The sequence below is a fragment of the Jaculus jaculus genome, chromosome 7 (assembly GCF_020740685.1).
Source record: "Jaculus jaculus isolate mJacJac1 chromosome 7, mJacJac1.mat.Y.cur, whole genome shotgun sequence".
NCBI lineage: Eukaryota > Metazoa > Chordata > Mammalia > Rodentia > Dipodidae > Jaculus > Jaculus jaculus.
The window spans coordinates 23259005-23286211 of NC_059108.1; the positions used below are offsets into that span (position 1 = coordinate 23259005).

Genomic DNA, 27207 nt, shown 5'->3' on the forward strand with positions numbered 1-27207 from the left:
TCCAGTGACCTTTTCTTCATTTTGGTTTATTTTTGTAATGTGAAAAGTATCACTCTAAAAGCCTTTTATTTAACAAACTAAAAATATGCCTCGAAATCTGCTCTTCATTGACTGTTGCGTGTCAGTTTCCCTCAGGTTCTATTTTCTTAAACCAACCTTTAAAAATGTCACCTCTGTTAAGGTTGAACTTTGCCAAAAAAAAAAAAAAAATTAAAAAGAAGTTACTTTGTAATTTTTGGGGAAAAAAGCACATACATTAAAAACTAGGTAATGTTTTGTATATACAGTTATTTTGGATATATTATTGTAAGTTGTACAAATGTATTTTGAAGAATATTTAAGAAAAGCACTTTTGTTATTCCATCAATAAATGCTCTATTTTACTCTTGTGTGGTTTAGGAAATAATCACATAAAAACATTCTAAGACAATGGAATTTTAAAGGCCTTGCTTTTTAAAGCATTGAAAGATACACAACTTGAAGTTCGTATTTGTTAAGCCTAACTGTAATTACATGTTACGTAATCTGCATTGTTTTCTACTGTTTGTAGTCCTTGTCGGCCATGCCAACCTACTCCCATTTCTGCCTAGATAATGGGAATGGCGATGCCGGTGGTGCCTAGGCAGATCCTACTTTCAAGGCAATTTTAAAAGCAGACAGCTTTGAGTATTATTAATTTCTTCCCTCCATTCAACCCCTTTTTCTTAAGTAGGATTATGGATTATACCAAGGTAAGCCATTAGTTAGGGAGTCCTGAGTTGGAAGTACATCACATGTACCGAAATGTCTAGGCTAGAGCAGCTTGTGCTCACAAACACGGCAGGAGAAGGATGCAGAGGCATCTCTTCATTGTGTTCGTAATTCTCACACGTGGACTGTGTCTTTAGAAGGTACATGTAAAAGGAATCCCATTAAGATACTGTGCTCTTTTTGTCTGTCTCCTGAGTTACATAGGGTGAGGGATCCTGGTGCTGTTCACTGTCCACCCTCAGTCTCACAGGGCATAGTGCATTCTTACGGTGGGTGTGATCCAAATGGCCTGATGCATTCACCACTCCTAGACACTGCTGTGCCTTTCAGTGGCTTGGAGCATAATCAGTAGAAAGGTTAACATTTTTAGATTCGGCTAAAGAAAGGGAAAAATAAACTTATGGAAATTTAATAAAATTGAATTGTGTTTAGGTTCATACTATTTGGAAATCACATATCCTTTTTACATTTTATTTGCATTAAAAAAAATGCAAGACCATAGTAATTTGAATAGTTACGAAGGAAAGCATACACGAACGTAGAGAACCTTCTTGAGATCTGCTGTTTTAGTCAAGAGGGTTTGAAACTCTCCCAATGCTGATGACAACACCTGTCAAGAAGCAGCAGCATTTAATGTGACTTTGTATAGTGGTTTCATAAGCAGTTCTTTAAACTTCACCTCCTCAAAATACCTTCAAGTAAAGGAAAGTAACATCTAGAAATGGAAATCATAATTGCCTATAGTCATGCTACTAAATTCACCAAAGGCTACGCAAAATCCAGATTTAGTCTCTGGTCATTGTTTACCTGTATTCAGATTCAGTGATTAATTAGAGGTATTCAAAGTTACTTGGATAGACATTCATAATCTAGGAAAAAGGTTCGGTCTTTGCTGACTGTTGACAGCTTGTCAGAAAGGTCTTCCATGTCATAGGCTGTTGATGAAATGCTCCTTTAGACTCTTGGCCTTTGATACATTTGTTTAGCGTGGTCCCTGAGGGGAGTTGGAAAGTAGCAGCTTCTTGTGTCGCTTCTGGTCCTAGCTGTCCTCTCTTCCCGCTGTCATCCTGAAGCCTAGTCACGAGGTTTGAAACCCATCAAAAACTAAAGCGTAAGCTCCCACATCGGGCTTTGTGCATTTAAGGAAATAGTGGCCAGTCCAGTACTCTTGTCAGCAAAGGTGAGGAGAAATATATCTTGTGTTTTAGGACCTGTAGAGGTCACTGAATGACTTGACCCTGAACAAGTGTTACTCTCTAAAAGCTTAGTGAGGTTTTAGATCACTCCTCCTAGTATAGTAGCCCCTGGTTTGTCCTAATTGTTGAGTGATTTGATTTTAACTAAGGCCACTGGGACTTTGCCATTGAACTATTAATATGCCCTTTCCTTGTTCAGTAACTCAGTAACTTTACATAATTTTAATACAATTGAATTCAGAAATAGAGTCTTTTTCTTTTAACTGTCAACTTTTATCAGATACAAGCTTTGGGCAATGACCCTTCTGTTCTAAAGTACTCTCTTTGTTTCTTGAGGATGTAGAACCTGTCTCTGTCTCTCTCTCTCTCTCTCTTTTGGGACATGCTTCCTTCTAAGCAAGCACTCTGCTGTCTGCTCTGAGTGCTAATTGCCATTTCATCTAATCGTGATCACTGTGGGGTTGGGATAACTGTGGCAAAACACTATGGTACTATTTTGTGACAGACCTTTTCTCCACAAACAAGCCCCAGGTAGATCATTTTCCAGTGAATGATTACCTGCCTTCTTTTTGTCTCAAAAATGTTCCTTTGATTTCTAGTGCGAGATGTGGCAGTATGCAAATGAGACTCAGATAAAATGATGTTGACAGTATTTTCCTTAACACTTTGTATAAAATTATGCATAATTTTCACTATAACTTTTGACACTTTTTCTCTTCATAAATAAAAGTAATGGCTGGTGTTTAGTTAAAGTAGACCCACCTTTCCTTGATTTTATTAGTCTTGTTCCCAACAGTCTTTACTGAGAATCTCTTCCTTCCTAGGTCAGTAATTGTCAGAGGGGGAAGGAGGAACATTGAATCAAGTAAGACTTAGTTCAGTACTGCTGAAGCTTACAGGACACCTGCTGCTTTGATTGGTAAATACAGCTCTTCCTGGGCTGTGCCAGCTTTGGATGAGATGGTCCCATGGCGGGACCAGGAACAAAGTACGAGAGCAAATATTTGATTTTGACAACGACTATCTGAATGTTGAAGAATGCCTGTGTGTGTTCACTAGCATATGACTCACAGTCATTAGGTGACTTTTCCTCTTTGATGCACCCTGCTTTAAAGAAATTTCTAGAATGACAAGGGACAACTTTTTAAAATGGAAGCTTTATGGTTTATTTTCCTTTGTAAGTTTCTAAGTCTCCCTAGAAGCAGAAACTCACTTGATTATTATTATTTTTTTAATCTGCACTAGCTACAACTGTGCTGAGAGAATGAGAAGGTAAAAAACCATGGAGGGTAATTCTGTCCTTTGTTCTTAAGAAATAGCTCCCTTTCTCAGGGTATAAGCCAGCAGCTGGGGAGCTTCAAACACCACAGCAAGAGCTAGAGAAAAGTGCATTAGCCTGTAGTGGATGCACAGACCTTGTTGCTAGAAAGATGCTGATAAGTATCTGAATCCCCAAAAAGAAACACACTGTATGTAGTACCTGTGTTAGGTTCTCTCAAGAAGAAAATGAACGGGCGATCTGCTTTAAACACAGGAGTCCGAGACCTTTTCAGTAACAAGAGAGCTGCAGGAAAGATAAAGAATAGTGGAGTCCTATTGCATTTTCTTTGTTTCCTAGGTAGGGTCTCACTCTAGCCAAGCTAATCTGATACTCTGTAGTCCCAAACTGGCCTTGAACTCACAGCACTCCTTCTATCTCTGCCTCCCAAATGCTGGGGATTAAAGAAGGCATGCACCACCATGCTTGGCTCCTATTGCATTTTCTACTTAAAAAATCACATTTTAATACACAGAGTTACATACTTTTCAAAAAGAATTCGAAGCATCCTACTGACATTTCACTGTTGACTGTTAAGGTAGTGCAAATAGGAAAATTAAAAGAGGAAAGATACCAATCCTGTGTGTCTTCTTTTCAAAATAGTCCATGGGCTAAATTCCTTACTGAAGGTAATTTTCAGAATGACCGTTCCTCATTTGGGGAATGCTGGTGATGCACATCCTTTTCAAAATGGATATCTATCTCTTCCATCGTTCTGCAAAAGTTGTGATTTCTGTCACCATTTCTCTCTCTCTCTCTCTCTCTCTCTCTCTCTCTCTCTCTAAGAAAATGCTGTATCACACCTGGACTTAGGGTTTTAAGTGGAACACCTAAGATTCGACGGGATTAGCTTAAGGTAGATGTGGTCAAGCAACACAACCTCTGGGGTATTTGCTTTGTGAACTTACCTGTGGCTGCAGATGCCTTAGTGCCTTCCTCTGAAATCTCCATCTTGGCCTTGTGGATTGCTTCGGAAACATAGAAGCTATCTTGGCCTAAGCCCCATATGACAGAAATATGAATTACTCACCTTTCCCCATGAACTTAGTGTAAGGTTTGAGTACATTTTAGAGCATGTGCTTTTGTAAAGTGTGAGGTACCTAGTGCTACTTACTATATAGGTGGGGAGTGGTGGCTTAGAAAATTTACAAGTTTCAATGTTTCATGCAATTCTGGAAAGCTCAAATTTATTTGATACTTCCTCTATGATTTTTCAAAATATTTTTATTTGAGAGAGAGCATGAGAAAGGCAGAGAAAGAGAGAGAGAGAGAATTGGTGCACCAGGGCCCCCAGCTACTGCAAATGAACTCCAGATGCATGTGCCACCTTGTGCATCTGGCTTTGTGTGTGTACTGGGGAATTGAACCTGGGTCCGTAGGCTTGGCAGGCCTTAACCATTAAACCATCTCTCCAGCACCCTCATGATTTTTATAGTTAATTTCAAAAAATATTTCTCATCAATATTAAAATCTTCAGCCAATGTTGATAAAATTAGGTAAATTACAAGTAGATTATATGGCCTAGGAATAATTTTTTAAAAAGCTTTTGAGATGATTTCTCTTGAGATCTTACATACTTGGACTGCAATTTGAGACAAGTGATAAAGTCATAGGTTTGTGTTATGGGCACTAAGAGGCATAATAAAGTATATTAAAATGTCTGTTGAATGACTACATTCTGATTACCATGTTACGCCAAGCATATAATTAGCCTGCCTCGTAGGCTAGAATCTGCAAAGAAAATAAGAGCTTATAATGAAATGTGTACTAACAGTTTCAAAGGTGCAAGAGGGGTTGACAAATTTTTGTAGTTTGAACATTAACCATTTTAAGCCAATTCTCCAAAGATGATGTGACGCTTGATGCAATAAAGAATGGAAGTTGGGATTCTTACAACAAAATTAAAGAAACGTTAGAAATTGTTCAGTCCTTCCAGTTGGGGGGGGGGGGCATTAAATCTGCGACCTCACACCTACTGTCAGAATTGGCACTGTTCCAGTCAAGCGCTACCACTTTTCAGAAATTGTCTTCTAATCCACTCAAGCATACCACCAGAGGCCTGTGGCATGGATATTAAAACAATCTCTTGATTTGTATTTAAGGAGCTTTGTTAAATTGCTTTGCATTAGTTATGCACATGCAAGGAGATAGCTGCTGAATATTACGTGAGAAGAATAAATACAGATCAGTATTGCACCCAGCTTGTAATTGCAGTGCAACAGGAAATTGTAGTTGACTCAACCCTTTTCCAGCACCGGGAGAGGAAAGGCAAGGGCAAAGGAGGGAAGGAATCAATGGAGAATCTTATTGGTTTAGCAATTGGTCTTTTTCTGCAGGATCTTTAGGAAAAGAAGATTATTAATTAGTCTCTCCTAGCTCATTGATCAAGCAAATGTAGTGTCAAAATTAAGGAACATTTTGTGGATAAAGTGGCTCTTTTTGACAGGTTTTACCATCTGACTTCATTACTGTCCGCTATGTGTCTTAAAAGTTTTTAAAGGAGTGCTGATAAAATGAGTGGAGCGTCACTGTGAACCCCTTATCAGCTAAAATATAGGACATGCACGCCTGTGTTAATCAAGGCACTCTGGCTCAGTGTGAGAAATGGGACTTATTAATATGAATGAGCCCTTGATAACATAGGCTGAGCTAAGCAATGTCTTGAGATTGCAAGTGAAGAGTAGTTTTTTCCCCATAAGATTTCAGAAGTGGTTCTCATTGATATCCGTAGCCTGTATGCCCCCAGCATGAATATCTCTTTAAGTTTTCCCTTTGATAAGACATTGACATTTCAGAGGACCAGCATATGTCCTAAACCATGAGACTTTGTGAGAGTTACTTCTGAGGTTTTTTTTTTTTTCCACTGATGGGCAGATTGTACTTTATTCACTTTTATTACATTATCTATTGAAATATTATACAACTAATTAACAGAAAAGTCATAATGTTCAGGTTTCTTCAGGCCTTTTTCTCTGAATTGTTGGCATCTTAGTGTCATTGAAGGTCATGCCTTCCCCTGCCCCAGATTTGCCCTCAGAACATCCATCGGTGCCATTCTATTCCATGATTAATAAACCTGGGAGGTGTAAGTTAGTTGCTTTTGCATTTTTGTTGTGAGTAGGGATTTCTCGGAGCTGCAGATTCAATAAGGTTCATAATGAGGGACTGCAAAGGAATCAAAATATCTAGTTTTTAACCATGAGGCTATCCACACCTCCCTTTTGCCCCAGTTTAGTGGATTAGCTTTCTGGGATGGATACTTAAGGAAAGCAGCCCATCATAAGCCCATCCACTCCTCTTTTACATTTCAGTATCCAAAATGCTTGAGTGGGATTCTTTTACCCTCATTCCTGGCATACTCTCCACTCCTCTTCCCCAATACCATCTTCAGACTATTATCTCTAGGGAGTAGAAAGTATGGCATATTTATTTTCAATACTTACTTGCCTAGGTTGGATAATGTGTGATATGTTAAGTATATGTTGAATGAATTAATAGTAGAAATCCCTCACACTGTCCACGTTTCTTTTCCCTATAATAGAACTTTCCCATGTGCTCTTTAACCTGATGTTGGTGTGTGTGTGTGTGTGTGTATCTATAAGGACAGCACAGATTGGGTTTTTTGGTGTGTCTCCTCTCTAGAACTTGCTTCTATCTTATCTTTTGTCATCTTGTCCCTTGATTGCTAAGAGATGAAGAGGTGGGTGTGTAATGTCAGGTCGCACCTACCCCAGGCTATAGAAAGAGGAATTGACTTGTCCCAGAAGCTTCCTGAGTTGGTTGCTTCTCCATCCCTCTTCCTAGTCCTCTCCTTACCTCTTCCTTCGCAGTGCTGAGCCAAACCTACTGGTCTACGTGAACTCATGCACTCAGGATGGTTGGTTCATCCAAGTCATAGTAACAGAACGTTTATTGAGCTTCTTATTGGGCAGAAACTGGGAATTGACAGCCCCCTTACAAAAGCGAAAAATAGGATTGTTTCTTCAGAATTTTGAGGTTGTACATAAGAAATAGATCTTGAGGTGGGAGACATTGGTCTGGTCAAAGCCTGCTGACCCATTAGAAAGGAGATTGTTCCAGAAGTGTGACCACCTGTTCTCTTCATCAGTGAGGGTAGGGAGGAGAGGCTGGAATGACTCAAAAGCTTCATCATACCTAGTCAAATCTGAGGGGAAATTGTCCTCTTGGCTCAGTTGAGCCTTGATACTAGCTGAGCTCTTTGATACCAAGAAGAAAGAGACATGTGCTTTTTAACTGGGGAAGGACTGTGAGTCTGGCCTTTGGAACTAAATGGACTGAAAAAGCTAAATGTCTGTTGGCTTTGTTGAGCTTCCCTCAATCGAACAAGACTTAGTGTAACCTCTTGCTAATAGAGGGATGGTTGGCCACTGTTTTCTGATGATTTCCTCTCTGGTTTAAAAAAATACATGGATGCTGTGCTCTGTGTTAGATCATTTCATTTCTACTACTGAAGAGTGAGGTGGGTGATGGCTATCCAATTTAGGAATGTAGAAGCAGTTTCTTGGAGAGATTCAGTGGCCATGTCTCTAGAATTAAGCCAGAAGCCCACTTGTGTAACTACATGACTGGTCTGTCGATTATGTTTAAAGCTTTTTCACTTTTAGTTGGCAAGCTAGATATAAAGGGCCAGGCATTAAAATCTTAGCCATTACCCTTGCCACAGTGTCTGTCCTAGTGAACCAATTCTACTGTTTCGGCAAGAAAGCAGACGTTATTTGTAATGAATGGGCATGGCTACTTTCAACAAGGCTGCAGTTCTGAAAGCACATGGTGGGCCATCATGTGCCAGCCTCCATTTTAAAGAAACAAAACTATTGATGATTACTGTAAGTCAATATGAGGCTTGAATCCAAGCTCCACATTTAGCACTTGGGAATGACTCTATAATTTTTAAATAAGCCAGATACATGAGCCTATAATTATGCTGGTTTGGACAAATTAAGTAAACAGGCTGCTAAAGAAGAGAAATGAGAGGTCCATTTGAGCGACACTTAAAACTTGGTGACTTGTTAAGTCTTATCAGAGCTTATGGACCTTGGGTGTCTTGACCCATGAGGGACCTGTAAGATACAGGTGAAAATCAGTCCTGTTTGAGAGCACAGAATTGATGACATTTCGGGATGGATGGCCTTGTAGGACATAAAGGGAGCAAGCACTAAGCCACAGTGATTCACTGGAGATAGTGGAAGAGGTCAGCAGTAGTCCTAAAGTTGTTTTATTTTTGCTCTCTTCCTTCTGGTACTGGACGTTGAACCTAGGGTCCTAACTTTGACTTTGTATGGCCAAAAGAATATTAGTAGGACTAAACATCAGCTATAGGTAATGCCATAGCTGAACTCTGGAGCCTTAAGAAGTCAGTATGATTTTGCACATTACTGAAGATAGAATGTGCCTAACGTGGTCATCCCTTTCTCCTTCCACACTCTGATCCTTTTGCTGCTGTTTTCCTTTCCCTGAAGTCAAAGTATGTGTCACTAAGGAAATTGTCATCTAAGTCAGCAATATTGACTGGGTGTCTAACTAGTTGTACAGCAACCATTGTCTTGTAAACTGAACAAACTTGCACTGCTTATCTCTGCACAGTTAGGCAGTGATTAAAGAGAGAGTGGATTTTTAATTTTTTTAGTTTTGGTACTGTTGGCAAGGGAACCCATGATACCAGGCAAGCACTCTACTCTGAAGGGAGACATCTAGTACTCTAACAGATACATGCTGTGTATTTCATTGAAATGTAACTAGCAGTGGGTCTTTCTGGTCACATCTCAAGCTCAGTCTAGGACTTGGCTTGAAAATCATACTTTTATTATTTCCTGTGATTATGTAAGAAGATTCTGAACAAGGCTTAGAAAACTTCTCTGTTTTATGATTATGTGACTTATTTTAAAATGGTAATTTTCCAGTTCATGAAGTTAGGGCAATGTCACAAATCAATGAAAACTCCTGCTACGATGTCCTCTCCACACAGATAATTTACACTGCAGAGCAGAAACAAACCAGAGCCTTGAGTTGGCAAACGTTTAGGTAGTCTGGCATTCCACTCCTTTTTTATGTGTGATATATGTAAGTTCAGATCACAGGCCTACTAATTGGCAGTAGCACATCAACTGTGGAAAAGGAAACTAAACATGAATAGTGGGGAGAAGAACATTTTTAGAGCAAGGTTATCGAAGTGTGAGTGATTTGAGGAAAGGAACTTCTGTAGGTGAGGGAAAGATTCCAGTTTAGCTCATTAGAAAAGGGAGGAGGAGTTACAGGGAATGAAGAAGGAAGGGGAGTGAAAATAGTGCCCATGATGCTGGTGTGGCAGTGGAATGAAGGATCTAGTACTGACCCCAGTTTCCAGAATAGTTCTGGTCAGGCTGAGTAATGGGCCACTTACTGCATCAGATGGCCACTCATCTCACTGTGAAGATTGTCTCCAAAATCCATGTCTCAAGGACCATCCCTCCCCACCAACTCTAACAAACTTTACTGATACCAGAAACAACACATTCTTACATCAGTTCTTTACTCTTTTATGCAGTGTTTGGCTCTAGTTGCTTACTACTGAGGGCTCTGTGGAAACAGGGAAGACCCCTTAATCAGAGTAATGAAATTGTCCCAAACAATAACCCCCCCAAAAACAAAACTTAGGTTTGTTGTTACCTGAAATTCCTTTCAAATTAGCTTTGAGTGGATCAAAAGGATCGGTGACACCCCAAGAACTTAAAATGCTTTTTAAGTTGAACTGATTCTGGATTCTAAATCTATAAAACAAAAGCCATCAGTTGTCATTTAGAATTTAAATTCAATATTCTTTCTTTCACACCACTTAAAGTGCAAAGTTTTTTTTTTTCTTGTTTTATTTTTGTTCATGGTTTATTGTTTTTTTGAGGTAGAGTCTTGCTCTAGCCCAAGCTGACCTGGAATTAACTAGGTAGTCTCAAGGTAGCCTTGATCTCATGGCAATCCTACCTCTTCCTCCCAAGTGCTGGGATTAAAGGCATGCACTACTACACCGGGAAAGTTCAAAAACTTAACTGGCAGGCAGAGCTTATCAGATTCCTGCAACCTTATCTTCCGTTGCTCTTCCCATGACTATTCCCCTGACTATTCTGAGCCTCAAGGGCTCTTCACCTCTGCACCATTATTCACTATATGACTACCCCATTTGCCTTGATTGCCTCAATTGTTAGTCCCCTTCCTACTGTCTTTATAGATGTTTTATAACTTTTTTTTTTTTTTAAATGGATGGAACCATGGGTAGCTAAGTTCCACCACTGAGCCATATCCCAGCCTAGTGACCTTTGGCTCTGAAAGCCCCATTCACATTTGTATTCACCTGGCAATGTACAGACCCTTCTTCCAATTACCATTCTTTTATGATATTCCAAGTGATGCAAGAAGAGAAGCTATCCCAGTACTTCTTTATTTCTTAGTAATAATAATAAAAGTTGACATTGTGCTAGGTACTATAAGTTTTATATGGATTATCTCATTTCATCTTTATATAACTATCTTATTATTATCCTTATGCTATAGATGGAAAATTCAAGGCTTAAAGAGTATAAGAAACCTGCCCAAGATGACCTAATGAGTATGTGGTGGACCTCAGTTCAAATCCAGGCTGTGGGAGTGTGGAGCCCAGCCTCTGACCATCTGCCCTCTACCACCTCCCATGCTGGGTGGCATCTCACACACAGTAGGTGCAGAAAAGAAGCTGTTGACTAATTGACAATCATGTCTTGTATAACCTTTATATTGGATGAAACATTGCCATGTTTTCTGTGTGCACTATGTGCCTTTGACACACCCCAGAGAAGGAATACAACCTTGGTTTGTCTGGAAGGCTCTGACAAGCAGAAAACATCAGCATATCAGTTTCATGATATTTTCCTAATGGCAAAGCATTTAAAATTTCTTGTTGAAGGAACCTTCAGATGGTCTTCTCTTCTGTTTTTCTTTGAAGAAAAATTGAAATAGGATTTAGGTAGTCTTTTCTGTAAACCATGCTTAATTTTCAGGAACATGAAAATACCAGACAAGGCCATTTAATATCAAAGCTTTCATTGTTACATAGACAGTATGGCCAAGATTTTAAACAAAGGTTTGAATTTTTAGAATAGTTTCCAAAAAGGTATACGCTTCCTGCAAATGACATTTTTCATTTTTCTTTCTTTCTTTTTTTTTTTTTTTTTTCGAGGTAGGGTCTCACTCTAGCCCAGGCTGGAAAACTCTGAATGCTGAAATGATGATTAAGACTATGAACGTGGGCATTCAGTGCCTAGGTTTTGAGTTTTGGCTTAATGTCTTATTAGCTCAGGATCTATTTACTCTATCTCTGGGCAAGTTATTTTACCCCAGTGTTCTCATTTGTGAAATAAGCATAATAATGGTACTTTTAAAGCAGACTTATAAAGATAAATGAAATCCTTGTAAAGTGTTCAGAACCATACTCTGTATAACCTGCACACTTACCATTAGCACTGTGTTTTTAACCAGCATTTTTCAAGGACATTAAGGAAGAGATAAAATCAATTAAGATCCCAGCATGGTGAGAATGGTGAACAATGAAAACTGAATCTTACCATTTTTAGCAAACTAGAAGTAGCAGCAAGCTGGTCATGATGGCCCATGCCTATGATCCCAGCACTTGGGAGGCAGAAGTAGTGGAATCACTGTGAGTTTAAGGCCACCCTGAGACTACATAGTAAATTCCAGGCCAGCCTGGGCTAGGGTGAGACCCTACCTTAAGAAAAAAAAAAGAAAAAGAAAAAGAAAAAGAAGCAGCAGCAAAAGTGAGGTATGACTATAAAAGCTTGCACAGAGAGGTTTTCTTGTGTGGCTATGGATGTAAATCCATAAGAAATACTACACCACTAGCTTGAGTGAAAGAAAGATATAAATAAGAAACCCCTCACCTGTACAAAAACTAGACAAGGATATCACAAGAACATTATAGAACAATATCCTTGTGAATTCTCAACAAAATATTTGCAATTAAATCTAGCACCATTTAAATCCCACCATGACCAAGTGGAAATTGCCCCAAGAATGCAAGGCAGGTTCAATGTATGAGAATCAATTAAGACAACACATACATAATAAAATAAGGGGCAATGATCATAGGATCATGTCAACAGATGCAAGCAAAGCTTTTGCCAAGAATGACTAGAAGGGAATAGGTTCAATGGTAGGGCACCTGCGTAGCATGCTTGAAACCCTGGGTTTGAGTGCCAGCACTGGAAAAACAAATGGACACACACATACACAAAACCAACAAACAAGTACTCATGCAACTTGGGATATGAGCTAACCTCCTCCATTTGACGAAGGACATCCACAAAAGCCCCTAATCTAGCATCATACTTTTAAGCTTGCCCCCTTAGGATTAGGAACAAGACAAGGTGCATACTCTCATCATTTCTATTTTATTTTTATTGTTATTTTGGATTTTTCTGAGGTAGGGTCTCATTCTAGCCCAGGTGACATGAAATTCACTCTAACCCAGCTGATTGCTAACTCACAGCAATTCTCCTACCTCAGTCTCCCCAAGGCACTACCATACCTAGCCCCATTTTTATTTTATATTGGTGCAGGAGGGTGGATAAGACAATTACACAGGACAAAGAAACCAAAGGCATTCCCATTAGAAAGGAAGAAGTAAGCCAATCTGGGTTTTCAGATGTCTTAATTTTATATGTACAAGTACTAAAGAACCCACAAAAAGCCTATCAGAGTTAAGAAATGAGTTTGTCAAGATTGCAGGGTATAAAATCAAGATCTAAAAATTAATAGCATTTTGTATGCTGGCAGTAAAGAATGTGAAAATGAAATTAAGAAAACAATTCCATTTATAGTGGCATCAAAAGAACAAAACCTTTAGAAATAAATTTCATAAAAGAAGTGTAAGACATGTACAACCAAGAACTGCAGAACATTGTTGAAAAAGACAATGACCTAAATGAAAGAAAAGATACCCTGAGTTCATGGCCATACAACAAACACTTGGATTGCAAGAAAGTAGTTCTTTTCAAAGTGATCTATAGTTTCAACCCATCTCTATCTAGGTTCAACCTTTTGTGGGGTAGAAATTGTTAAACTGATTCTAAAATTCATATGAAAGCATAAGGGGGCATGAACAGCTAAAGCAACCTTGAAGAGGGAAGAAAGAATATCAGACTCATACTTCCTAATTTCTAAGGTTATGACAAAGCTCCTCTAACCAAGATTGTATGGTATGGGTAAAAGTACAAGAATTTATGCCTATAGAATCAAATTGAGAGTCCAGAACTAAACTCATACATTTGGCAAGTGATTTAGACAGTGATGCCAAGAAAGTGTACTAGAGAAAAGAATGGTCATTTAGCAAATGTGATTGGGACATTGGACAGATATCCACATACAAATAGATGAAGTTGGACTTCTGCCTCATACCAAATGCAAGTGACCCCTTAACAGCATTGAGTTTAACTTTCATGGGTCCATTTAAAAGTAGATTTTTTTTTTTTGGAAAATTTGCAAAAATTAAAAAAAAAAACAATGGATGCACCTTGTAACCTAGAAATATTTTTAAAACCTAAGAGGAAGGTATATTTTAGATGCATAAAACATGCAGATTATGGTCTATTTATCACTTGCTACCATAAGATACATACAAGTCTAATATAACAACTTAATATTAAAACTTAAAACACATGTATGAACCTTATAAACCACTGTACATAGCACCATTCACAGTGGGGAGAAGTGTAAACATGTGCAGAGATGTAATATTAAATCATACCTGCATAAAATTAACATTTTATAGCTACTTTCTGTTGCTGTTGCCCTGAGCTAAAGTATTGTGGTCGTCTGTCTGGAACTCCTTAGGATGCTAATCACCCCTGTGAATGCTGTTCATCTTTCTAGCACATTGCATATTCCAGTACAAAGAGTGATTGCCTCATGTATTTTTCACCATATTTAATATATGTAGCAAATGAAATACATACCTCTTAACTGTTGGGGTAAGACTTTAGTCAAGAGCAGGCTATTGGTAGATAGGTTCTGTGTGAGTCAGAAGTTACATGCAGAGTTTCCCTGTGATCAGCATACCCTAGTGCCCAAGTTGGGGCTTAGGCTTGGGGTCTTTCCAGTTGATTTCACCTTCTTCCCTGGGTTATGCCTGATCCCATTCTAGACCTTGGCCCTAACTCTCTGGGTCTCTCCTTGTGTGTGTGTTTTTTTTTCTAGGACATGGACTTCTTTGTAACTGCTTGAAGGAGCGCTGCCAAGGCCTTCACTTTGCCCACCGAGAGCCTGGTTTTGGAACGAGACCAAGGCTGCAAGGGGACAGAACATGAAGACTCCACGTGCCACAGATGAGCCCCTGGTCTGCGCTCCTCCCTTAATGCTGGTCTGCAAACTGATGGGAAATTCATTCTGATTTGTACCAGGGGGGTTCAACATTTTTAAAAATTCTAGGCAGAATCTTTTGCAAAGTAATGAGGTTTGCTAATGTCTTGTTTTGGAAAAGCAACATCTAGTGCCATCATTGAATTTTGGGAATTTGTATGTGCTGGGTTTTCTTCAAGGAAGGAGTCTCCTCTACTCAGAACAGATGAGAGCCATCAGCACAGAGACTTCAAGTTGTGAATGTTAAAAATAAAACAGTAAATCTATTTTGTGATAAGGGCTTGTTAAAACTCACTCTGTAACCCAGTTTGGCCTTCAACTCATGATCCTTGGAATCCTCCTGCCTTTGTCTCCCAAGTGCTGGGATTATATGTGACTACCACCATGCCTGGCAGAGTCTTGAATTTGTATGCCTTAGTTGGACTTCTGAGTAGAATTACACACACACACACACACAAACACACACACACACACACACACACACACACATTCAATTATATAAACCATTTTGCCTCTTTGCTTTTTCAAAAAATGGTGTTGTGGGTTTCTAGAGAGGGATAAGATTTGGGGTACATTCCTAGAAAGGCTCCTCATTAGTCCTCCTCCTTGTGGCATAAAGCTGGAACAGAGCCTCTGGGGACTCCAGTCTATCCAGTGAGGGTCAAGTATCACATCTTGAGAAGACTCAGGAAGTTAGCTCATTTCATTGTGTGTCATGAGCTACTCAGCAGTGACTCTAGAGTCTCTTCAAACTCCCAGGTAACTTCTTGGCCTAAGCTCTAGAACGTTCAACAAGCCAGACCAATGGGTAGGGGCAGAACCACTTGGCTCCAAGCGCAAGCTCCAAAGGCTGCAGTGCTCCTTGTAAGGGGCATGTGGCCACTCACCTGGGAAGGAACACATCCATCCTGGCTCTCCTCAGCCTTGTGGTCCAGAGGTGGATGGCTCTGGCCGTGAGGTGTGGCTCAATGTGGCCCAGAGGTGTGTCTTTGTCCCGAGGCAGCACGAGGAAGAGACTGGCCATTCTCCCTAGGTATGCCAACTCCAGCACTCCCACCTCATGGCCTGCAGCATCTCGGAACTGGCCTGGGGGTCCAGTGGGCCAGGAATCAGTTTTGTTCCAGGATCCAGGGGGACCAAACAGTGACTAACATACCCTGGAAGGAGGCAGACTGACTATCTAGAGCAACTAAAGCAAGACATCCACCCTTGTGTCAGAGAGTAATCCGAGCTAAAGTCTGTTTGGTGGCATGATTACCTTCCTGATCCTGAGGTCCAGAATATCAAAGACCGTCTCACGGGGCCTGAACCAGAGGCTCTTCAGTGCCTGGGCCTGATGGGGCCAAAGGCTCAGGCTAGAAACATATATCCTGTCCTAAGGGACCCTGGTCCTTTTGCCATCAATCGAGATTTCATTGGCTAATTTCTTAAGTTTTGAACCACTACACAGGGGCTTGGGAGGTGGTTCAGTGTCCAAAGTACTTGCGGCACAAACACGAGGACCTGGGTTTGGATCCCCAGTAGCTATGTGAAAATGCTAGGCATAGTGGTGTGTGCCTGTAATACCATGGAGGCAGAGACAAGAGGATCACTAGGCTTAGTGGGTAGGGATCCTCCTGTTTATGCTAATCTAGCTACATAAGTGAGCTCTAGGTTCAGGGACAGAGTCTGTCAAAAAATAAGATGGGGGGCTGGAGAGATGGTTTAGTGATTAAGACACTTGCCTGCAGAGCCAAAGGACCTAGGTTCAACTCCCCAGGACCCACGGAAGCCAGATTCACAAGGTGGCCCATGTGTCTGGAGATCGTTTGCAGTGGCATGAGGCCCTGATGCACCCATTCTCACTCTCTCTCTCTCTTTCTCAAATAAATAAAAACAAAATCTTAAAAATAAGATGGAGAGCAATTGAAAAATATACCCACTGGTATACGCCTCTGGCCTCCACACCTGTGCAGTGCCGTCATACCCATACAAACACATTCATTGCATAGAACCAACAAGACAGGTTGGCTTTGGGTTGGAGACTGACCACTTGTAACTTGTAACCTAAACGAATCCAACTTAAGATGGGCAGTGAGACTTGCTGGCTGAGGATAAGTCCAGGCCACCCTGAGAGTGACTTCAAAAGGATGTGATGTGACAGGTGGCAGCAGACACAGATGGTCAGTGAGAGGAAGATTCAGAGTGGCTGGTGAGTGATCAGGCAGTGGCCAGGTCCCATGACAGAGAAGGGTCAATGGATAACGTAGGCCACCCAGAAGGGTGGGTCCCAGTCTGACACCCATTCCTGGGAGGATGGTGAGACCAAGGCTCGGTGTGTGTGTTGGGCCACAGCCGTGCTGGCTGGTCATTAAGACCGAATCTTAGGTTCAGTAGGAAAAGACGGGGATGTACTTCCTACTGCACGCAACAACTAGTATATAGATAATTATTCAGCTTCTGTTCTGCCAGCTGCCATGCACTGGACATATGTGTCCTGTGAGGAGCAAGCCTGCCGCCATGCAGCTGACAGTCAAACTAGCCAGCACGGTCAGAACAATGAAACAATGAGGAGAACTGTAATAAACCGCATACATGCTTTCTCTTAACCCATTGACTTCAGGTAGTTCTCTTACTTGACCTCAGTGGTTGAATTAAGCAGATGAATACATTTACTCAGTGCACCCTGTGAGCCCTGCACAGAACTGCAGCGGGACCACTGTACTGGGCAGCTAGCTACCCTGAGGCTAAGATTCTCAAGATGCCCAGGGAAGTCTCTGGGCAGAGGCCGAGGGTGGGGGTGAGATGTTGAGAAGAGGTGAGAGGCTGGAGGAGCTGGGAAAAGTGGTGGGGAGAAGGGGGGTGGGCAAAGGGAGGTGGAGTGTGGAGAGGAAGGTGGAAAGCTGGGGGTGGTGGGACGTGGAAAAGAGGGTAGGAGAGCTAGGGTAAAGAGAGGAGGGTTGGGGAGCACCTCAGCACAGGGCGCACTGGAGCCCACTGCTCACAGATGCTAATGGGCACACACACTGGGATGACTTTCGGGCAGGTCAACATGCTTAATGATGTCATTTCACGATCAGTGACACTCTCAGTTGTGGGGGAAAAACTTAGAATGTTAGAGCCTCTTTGTCCTTGCCCAGCACCATGCTACAGGATGCCTGCAATGGGAGGTTGGTTGATTCAAGTATGTTTGGTTTCACATGAACTCCCTTCTTACCCAATGAAGAAGAAAATGTCAAGGATGAAGAGAATGGAATCACATGGAAATGAATCTGTTACCAGATCCTTTAAAGAAGAGACCTGGCCTCTCCCCTCTCCTGCCCACATGGCCTGGGTTTCCCCTCACTTTGTGTAGCAGAGGGGCAGGGGCTCACCATAGTTGACCTCGGCCATTTGATGCATCATAGGCACCTGGAGGACAAGGCCATGGGCACAGGTGAAAGGCAGGAGCTGCGAGTCCACGGAGGAGAATCTCCTCTGCCAAGTGCTTTGGAAGGTCATGGTACTCACAAGAGCCAGTTGAGCAGACATCGTGCTGACCTGCTCCCATGGAAGACGACCTGGACCCTCACCTACAGGTGGAAGAGAGGGCTGTGTGTGTAAATGTACATTAAAGATGTGGACAAGGCATGTGAGTTAAATGCAGACACAGAGATCTTTGTGGCGATGTGCTGTTCTTCTTTCCCTCCCTCTCTTCTGCCTTTCTCTGGCTTTCCCTTCCCCTCTGCCTCCTTCTGTCTCATCTGTCTGTCCCTTCTTTCCCTGGTGGCCCCACCCCACCTCTCACTTCACATGTATTTTCAATTTACTTAAAAACCTTTAATTCACTGTCTGCATCTCTTGTGCTGCTGCCAAGGAACCCGAAGCCATGCCAAATGCCCTCCCCTGACTCGCCAAGGCTTGGGGGTGAAAATGGAAAATGAGAAGTCTGAAGTCACACTGGATCCCCTAAAGCCTGCACTCCTGTTCTTGGGCAATAAGACACCTTGAAAGCTGGGGTTGCAGCTTCTTATTGACATGGGTGAGTAAAGTGTGGCCTCCCTCCCTGTTTCTAAGTGGCTGTTGATGACCATGCCTGCTTCCCTTTCTGATCAGGTGGGGTTACCAGCCTGCTTCTGTTGGGCTGCTTCCCACTAACCATTAGGCATCCCCTTCCCAGGAAGACCCCAGCAGGAACTGGTGCTGCAAGGAGGAGATGCTGCATGTGTCACCCGCCACTGCTGAGTCTCCACTGCCTACCTCTGAGCCACACCCCTTGCCGCGCCTCTGCAAAGACAGGACGTGGGCTTTGGAGACTGTGGTTAAATCTGGATGCATGACTAGGAAGGAGCAGGCAGACCTACTCCTACAAAAACACGGCCCAGCTTCTGTCCCAAGCCTTCAGTTGTCTAGTAAACATGTACTTTGTGCTAGGCTCTGTTCTAAATGCTTAACTTCTCACTGGCTTCTGTTAGCTTTCATTTCACAGATGAGGGAACAGAGCTCAGAGAAGTTGGTCCAGGTCAAGTACCCGCAAGGGGCAAAGCCCCATCCACTCATTTACCCGAGAGAGAAAACTTGGCCTTGAATCTGAGCAGATTGCTCACAGATTGCATTTTGGGTAGCTATGGCGAGTTCTCCTTTTCTCAGAGTACAAACAGGCTGGAAGTTGAAAGCACCCAAGGTGGCCTTTGGATGGTCCCCTGGCAGTACAAGGAGCTGAAATAGGGAATCACACCTTTTTGAAAAGTAAATTGGCAAAAACATTATGCAACATCCAAAAAGGGCGAGAGAGCAGTGCAAGCGTGTCTGTTTAGTCACGTGGGTCCTTCTTTCTTTCTGAACCAAGAAAGCCAAGGCCTTATCGTCTCGGTCAGAATCCCAGTCTTGTGGACCCTGGGCAAGCAGAAGGCTCAAGCTGCCTTGCCTCAGATCCCCCGTCTATGAAACGAGGGCAGTGCTAGCACGGCCTCCTAGCATGGTGGTGAGAGAAGAACTCGGGGCTGGAGAGACGGCTCAGCGGTTAGGGGACTTGCCTGTGAAGCCTAAGAACCCATGTTCTGCTCTCTAGGTCCCACGTTAGCCAGATGCACGAAGGTGAGGCAAGGGCAAGGTTGCACGTCCCGCTAGGTGGCGCAAGCACCTGGAGATTGATTGCAGTGCATGGAGGCCCTGATGCACCAGTTCTTCCCCCTCTCTCTCTAAAGTAAAAAATATAACAAAAAAATATTTTTAAAAAAGAAAATCAGGGAAATAAATTTCAAACAGGTGCTGGAGAGATTGCTTAGTGGTTAAGGTGCTTGCCTACAAAGCCCAAGGAACCAGGCTTGTTTCTCCAGAACCTACATAAGCCAGTTACACATGGTGGTGCATGCATCTGGAGTTTGTTAGCAGTGACTAGAGGCCTTGACATGCCAATTCTCTTTATCTGCCTCTTTCTCTACCTCTCTCAAATAAATAAAATACTTTTTTTTTAGGGCTGAAGGGATGGATTGCTTAGTGGTTAAGGTGTTTGCCTGCAAAGCCAAAGGACCCTGGTTCAATTCTCCAGGACCCACGTTAGCCAGATGCACAAGGTGGTGTATGCATCTGGAGTTTGTTTGCAATGGCTAGAGGCCTCTCTCTCTCTCTCTCTCTCTCTCTCTCCCCCTCCTTCCCTCGCTCTCTGTCAAATAAATAAAAATAAAACTTTTTTTTAAAAAAATCCAAACAGTGCTAAGTAAATTAAAGGCTCAGTAAATGTTAATGATTTCTGTCACCTTTATCACAATGAGCAACATGATGGCTGTGCCACATCTCACAGAATTATCCTTTGTTGCTGGACAGTTAAGTTCTCTAAAGTAAACTCTTCAATAAAATGGAGCAAGATAGCTTATTTCAGAAAGATTTTTTTCCAGTTATATCATTTAGTGAAGTTTTCTGTCACCTGCTGCTGCCACGGGCTGATTATAGAGAACAGAGCCCAGGGGACCTCACCTGGGGGCAGTGGCAAGTGGGGTAATCCAGGGGTGGGAGGCTGAGGGCCACCCTTCTGTGTGTCGAAGTAGGAGCGGGCACTGCACAGGTGTACTTACGCGGGGCGAAGTGGGAAGGAGGGAGAAGTCAGCTCTAGTGGCTTCCCAGACCGCGTATTTCAATCAGGACGTGGTTTCCCAGGAGGACAAACGTCTGCTGTACTTGAGGCCATCCTGAGCACCTGTTACATGGCACTGCGTCTCTGTAGCCCGCTGCCCCTGGCCTTGCTTTTACCTGTGCTCTGGCTGGACGTGTCTTCGGAAGCCCTGCCGGCCGTGCTGTTGGGTTCTCTGAGATCCACTGGCTGCAGACTGCTGTTGGCCCACCAGGAGATCTGCTCCACAAAGCAAGGAGACAGCCGCGTCCCCACTTGCACAAAAACGGTGCAGGTCAGCTCCATCCCGGTGTCTTGACTGGAATTGTGCAGCACAGAGTAAACAGCATGCAGGAATTCTCTCACCTTCGGGTCTGAAAAAGAAGATGGGTTTTTCTCGAGTTGACAACAACCAGGGTCTATAAGGAGTTGATATGGTCCCATCTGTGTGTTGTGGTGAGATGGGCCCCTAGCATGGCTTCTTGTGTCTTCCGTTCATCCCCATACAAGGTCAATTTGGAAATGCCTTAAGTTCCTCACTCTTGACTCCACAGCTTACAAGGTGGGAGGAAAACGTGTTATATCTGAAGGAAATCTGGCTGCAGGGAAGTCTACCAGCAATCCTTAAGGTGACAAGCTGTTCTCTCCTGACTTCCTGACTTAGGAACACTGTCGAGCGCTGAACTAGATTCTAAAGCAGAGATGTGGCAGGTCCAGGGTGCAGGGTGATGAGATTTCAATGTTGGGTAGTGACCAGGATGTCATCTTGTCTGGAACGTCCTACCTGTCCCCACAACTGTATGTCATCAGCCTGAGGGAGAATTGTATTTTTAACTTAAGAAATACAGAGGAAAGGTAGGAATGCCTCCCACTTCATATTTCTAAAGCCAGCAGGCAGCTCATGTCAGCAAGAAGCTGCAAGAATGTTGAGGAGGTTAGTATGTAGGCTGCTTTCTAACTTCTTAGAAGCTGGGCCTCGATTTCTTTACTATTTCTGCAGGAGATTGCCTCCTTCTTTCTCCCTGTGATCAGTATTGCATTTCATTTTCATGCTATTATTTGTAAGCTATAGTTTCTAGTCTCCCTGAGGCAGCCTGTAGCTGAAACGAGGCCTCCTTTTGAGTCTGGTTACAGATGGGGACCCTGAGCTCCCCACACTTGACCCATGCAAGCTGCGCACCCTCAGACATGAAGGCCCTTGCTGTTCTACTTGGGGTAGTGGGGGGTGTCCTCTTCTCTGTGCCTCGCCTCCCTCTCGGTCACAGCCCAGGAAGTGTCCACGAATTCTCTCTGCAAGACACAATGCTGAGTCCCGCCCCCTGAACCAGGTTCCCCGCTATTCCCATTCTGTCCTCCCCTGAGTAAGAAAACACAATCCAGGAGGCAGCAACAGACCCCTGGGTAGCCTGGCTCACGTCCTCTTGTGGGGCACAGCACCCAGAATTCACCCTGGCCCCAGCCCCCAGGTGCAGACCACAGTAGTCAGCAGGTATCACTCGCCATAAACCACAGCTGTTCTTTAGAATCCAGAAGTGAGACACAGCCTCAAAACGATGAATTACAGCTTGCATTTTGTTAGAGCAAGAAAAGAAAAATCATATGTGGATCCTAGCTACAGATGATTGGGCTTCTGCGTGAGAAGGAAAATACTTGGTAGCAGAGGCCAGTAAGTTAAAAAGGAGACATAAAGGGAAGAGAAAGGAAGGGAGGAGGATACTTAATAGGTTGATATTGTATACATGTAAGTACAATGATTGTAATGGGGAGGTAATATGCTGGAGAATGGAATTTCAAAGGGGAAAGTGTGGGGGTGGGGAGGGAGGGAATTACCATGGGATACTTTTTTAAAATCATGGAAAATGTTAATAAAAATTTAAAACTTAAAAAAAAAAGAAATGGACAAAACATGGCTATAGTCAACTTTCACCTTGTGGAAGCTTGTTTATATTTCGGGATCCCATCCCCTGCAGGACATTGACTACACTCAGAGGAGCACTGGATGTTCAGCTGGTCTGTGGAGCAGCATGACTTCGGGAATGGTCCCGAGCTCTCCTGTCTGTCCTTCCACCCTCTCTGAGCTGGTGTGATGGTTAATCTTCCCTGTCAACTTGACCAGGTTTAGTAGACTCACCCCGGAAATACATCTGTTGTGTGTCTATGAGGGCGTTTGCTTTTACCAGCTATTTTGTCACAGCAATGAGAAAAGTAACTAATACAGCCTGGGGCCAGTATTCTTAGTAGCAGAAACATTAAAATAGCAAAGTCAACTGGCTTGAAGTAGATTTTGTGTGGAGTCTTGTCTCCACTGAGCTTAGTTTTTCCCTGCCCATCTGCATATAGAAGGAGTGTTTCTAGATGTCTCAGAATAGCAACAACAGAATAAAAGCTACCAAAGTCTGATGGTCTCCACAGGCATTGTGCAGGGTCTGTAGTCCTGAGCACATTGCACCCTTTTAACAGCCCTTTGAACTAAGGGCTGTGGTTATCCCACTTCATAGAGGAAGCAGTCGAGGTTCAAATACATTCATGTGCTTACTCAGCGTCACCATGTTGAAGGTGACAGTGTCTCACCATCCTGCTGCACCCATAGGTTGAGGAGCATGTGTTTGAGAAGACTAGCTTGGGAGAGCTTCATTCTATGAGTGAATGTGGGTGTGTGGAGCATATAGACATCTGATATGAATGAAAGAGGCAGAGAGAAAGGGGGAGAAAGAGAGAATGGCGCACCAGGGCCTCTAGCCACCTGCAAATGAACTCCAGACACATGAGTCACCATATGCATTTGGCTTAAGTGGGTACTGGAGAATCGAACCTGGGTCCTTAGGCTTCGTAGGCAAGCGCCTTAGCTGCTAAGCCATCTCTCCAGCCCTAGACTTCTAGTTTTGAATGTGGGTCCGTGGAGCTCATAGACTTCTATTTTGCAGCATTTGCTGCATTCTAGATCCTTCTTTGTGATGGGAAGATGTGACAACAGGGACAAGAGACTCCCAGTCCTTAAAGGAGAATCCTGTCACTGCCTACTTTTGTTCTGCCTTCTGCATCCAAAGTTTTTATTTATTTATTTATTTATTTGAGATCAACAGACACAGAGAGAAAGACAGATAGAAGGAGAGAGAGAATGGGCGTGCCAGGGCTTCCAGCCTCTGCAAACGAACTCCAGATGCGTGCGCCCCCTTGTGCATCTGGCTAACGTGGGACCTGGGGAACCGAGCCTCCAACCAGGGTCCTTAGGCTTCACAGGCTTAACCGCTAAGCCCTCTCTCCAGCCCCCAATTTTTTTTAAAGGCATTTTTTTTTTTTTTTTTTTTTTTTTTGGTTTTTCGAGGGAGGGTCTCACTCTGGTCCAGGCTGACCTGGAATTAACTCTGTAGTCTCAGGGTGGCTTGAACTCATGGCGATCCTCCTACCTCTGCCTCCCGAGTGCTGGGATTAAAGGCGTGCGCCACCACGCCCGGCTTTTAAAGGCATTTTTTTCCCCTTTGGTTGGGAGAGGTAGTCCTAACAAAATGTTGAGTGAGGGAAGAAGAAAATAGACCCACAGGGGCAGTGATATATAAGGATGCTACTGAAGAAGGTGGGAGGTTTGAGGCGGGGGTCCCTGGGGCAGGTGCAGAGTAGGTGGAACATGCTAGAAGAATTTCATGAGCACTGCAGTATACCATCATTTTTACTCATTCAAGAGGTGAGCATGGGCCTGTAGAGATGGCTTAGCAGTTAAGGCACTTGCCTGTGGAGCCTAAGGATGCAGGTTTGACTACCCAGAACGGACAAGACGATGCATGTACATGAGGTGACACATGCACACAAGAGTCTGGAGTTCAATTGCAGTGTTTGGAGGCCCTGGGGTGCTAATTCTCTCTCTGTGTCTCATAAAAATAAAAAAAATAAAGGTGAGTGTGAACTGTGTTTTCCTTTCCAATAAGTTGGAACTAAATTCTCAACTATGACACTGAATATGGTCGGTCTTGACTTTAAAAGGTTAGTGTGGATAAGATTCTCAAGCTAGGCCAGGGCGTGGTGGCGCACACCTTTAATCCCAACACTCGGGAGGCAGAGGTAGGAAGATCACCAAGGAAGATCACCATGAGTTCGAGGCCACCCTGAGACTACATAGTGAATTCCAGGTCAGCCTGGACTAGAGTGAGACCCTACCTCAAAACACAACAAAAAAGATACTCAAGCTGTGAGAATCATCTTTCTGATGCACATATTTTAGCTACCAGGGAGCTAGAGAAGGGTTAAGAATAGGACGCTCCCTGTGGGCTTGGATGGGCTGAGGAGATGGGAAAGCTGCCACTGGTAAGGACAGAGAAAGCAAGCTGCTTAGCGATCAGTAAAACTGCCCCATGGCTCTGAGTGGGGCTCAGGAACTGTGGAAAGAACATAGGATTGGAGTCAAATTGTCGACTCTGGAAACTGAATCCCAGCTCGGTCACTGGCGACGAAGTTTTGCCAAGTCATTCACTTCTTGTGTTAATTGTAAGATGAGGAATATTAGTAGAGGGCTGGCAATTGTGTATGGTCAAATAATACAATGAGGCAACGTAGCTCAGCTGGCAGCATGCTTGCCTAGTATGCATGAGGCCCAGGATGGAGCCCTATCGTGGAAAACTGAGCACGGTGGTGCAAGACTGGCGCCCGGGAGGTGGAGGTGGAGGCAGAGGGTCGCAAGGAGTCTGGGGCTAGTCTAGGGTACATGAGAGCCTATCTCAATAAAATGACGTAATGATTACAAGAAAAAGTCCCACATGCATCATGAAACAGAATTCTTTGCCTAGGGCCAGACCCCACTTCATTTCTGAATCCTCTGTTTCTAGAACTGTTCCTGTGCTTAACAAAAAGTGCCAAAGTATCTTTATCAATGTATGTGGAAGGACAATAAAAGTGCCTACAAGTTCTGGGCCACTGGGAGATGGTGCATCTTACCAGGCTTCCCTCTGGTCTGTTCTGAATCCTGGGAACGCGAGGCCTGGCAAAGGGCCTCATCAGGACGCGTGGAGAGAAGGTGAGGCTGAAGCAGAACCCTGCACGCTCCCGTAACCCTCTCTACTGAGCGAACAGTACAGTGCCCCAAGAACCCAGATGGGCTTTGCTCCTGGTTTAAACCTGTGCTGTTGGTCTGTGTTGACTTTTTTTTTTTTTTTTGAGAGAGAGAGACAGAGAGAGAGAGAATGGGTACGCCAGGGCCTCCAGCCCTGCTGCACATGAACTCCAGATGCATGTACCACCTTGTGTATCTGGATTATGTGGGTCCTGTGGAATTGAACCTGAGTCCTTAGGCTTTGCAGACAAGTGCCTTAACCCATAAACCATCTCTCCACCCTGTACTGACTTTTAAAAGAAAGGCTGGGCTGGGCTGGGCTGGGGCAGGTGGCAGGCCCTGGCATGAAGTCCTAGGGAGTGCACACTTGCTTCTCAGCCAGCCTGGCACAAGGCAAAGCATAGAGACGGTTGATTAGCAGGACTCTGAAAGTGGCCCATTCCTGCTCATAATATTAATGACAGTTCCCTCCATGAAATATTAAGTAGTTTATGATTAATAAAATTTAGGGGGCTGGAGAGAGATTGCTTAGTGGTTAAGGTGCTTGCCTGCGAAGCGAAAGGACCCGTGTTCTCCAGATCCCACGTAAGCCAGACGCATAAAGGTGAGGCAAGCACAAGGTCACATATGCCCACTAGGGGTGGCAGTCAAATCAGCAGCCTCCAGGTGGTTGTTGTAGTAATTAACAACCATGTTTATAAGGCATTTCCCACCCTGCCTGGCCTATAGCGATCACTACAAAAGGGGGCGCGAACCAAAACGGAAATTATGGCCATGAGCCTAGAAGACAACCTTCAAAGTCAAGGTATTCTACAGTCAGAGTGCCCCGATTACATTGCTGTCCGTGGTGATTCCCGTGCCCCTGCGCATGCTGGAGCTGAGTTCCCCACTGCCAAGACCACCTGGGCGGGGCCAGCAGCAGCAGCGGCTGAGTGTGAGAAGGACAGCGAGCAGAGCGCATGGGTGTGATGGGCCTCTTACCATACACGGTGTACCCCAGGGCACCAGCTAGCTGCCTGTCAGTGTTCCCCTGGGCTCCGAACTGCAGGATCTCCAGGGGAAGAGACACGCCGGCTGGAGAGATGACAAGGTTTGTTCCGTTTCTTCCCGCTGCCACGGTCTGGTAGAGGCGAAATGCAAACTCCGTCTTCAGCAGCCACAGGCCTTCACCCAGGAGGCCGCTGCCCCTTCCCGCAGAGAAGCAGCAGGGGAGGAGGAGGATCTGCAGCAGCGGCAGCATGGAGCCGGAGAGACCTGGGGTCCAGAGGGAGGAGAAGCAAGACAAGGGATGCTGGTGACACAAGCGGGTCTCATCCTCTGAGAAATGAGACACCCAGCTCTGTTTCCAGTGTGGCCAAATGGCCAAGGGAAAGGGGTTCCTTCAAGTGTCCTGGATGTCCACTACAGTCCCGCCTGCGCAGGCTGATCGACTGAGCTG

At 43.7% G+C, this 27207-nt stretch overlaps 2 protein-coding genes across 5 annotated transcripts in view; one reads left to right on the forward strand and one right to left on the reverse strand.

Annotated features, from left to right (window-relative positions):
• Ints6 (integrator complex subunit 6) overlaps positions 1-15046 on the forward strand; it is a 102486-nt gene extending 87440 nt beyond the window's left edge. For all 4 annotated transcript variants that reach the window (XM_045154278.1, XM_045154277.1, XM_045154279.1 and 1 more), the window contains 2 exons: positions 10807-10966; positions 14500-15046. The gene's annotated coding sequence lies outside the window, so the exon portion shown is untranslated. The remainder of the gene's footprint in view (positions 1-10806; positions 10967-14499) is intronic.
• Positions 1183-27009, reverse strand: Serpine3 (serpin family E member 3). The gene is made up of 8 exons (XM_004660044.2): positions 26751-27009; positions 20869-21102; positions 18015-18212; positions 15549-15747; positions 9931-10031; positions 4173-4259; positions 3427-3510; positions 1183-1360 (listed from the first exon to the last, which is right to left on the reverse strand). Exons 1-8 carry the CDS (start codon positions 27007-27009, stop codon positions 1317-1319), a joined length of 1206 nt encoding a protein of 401 aa, XP_004660101.2. The 3' UTR covers positions 1183-1316.
• Between the last annotated feature and the right edge of the window lie 198 nt (positions 27010-27207).

Coding starts and splice junctions, on each gene's coding strand:
- Serpine3 (XM_004660044.2), bottom strand. CDS start 27,009: ATGCTGCCGCTGCTGCAGATCCTCCTCCTCCCCTGCTGCTTCTCTGCG. Junction 10,032..15,548: donor ATGGATGTGTTCCTTCCCAG/GTGAGTGGCCAC, acceptor TTTGTTTTATAG/ATTTAGAATCCAGAATCAGT. Junction 1,361..3,426: donor CTTGAGAGAACCTAACACAG/GTACTACATACA, acceptor GCTTCTTGACAG/GTGTTGTCATCAGCATTGGG.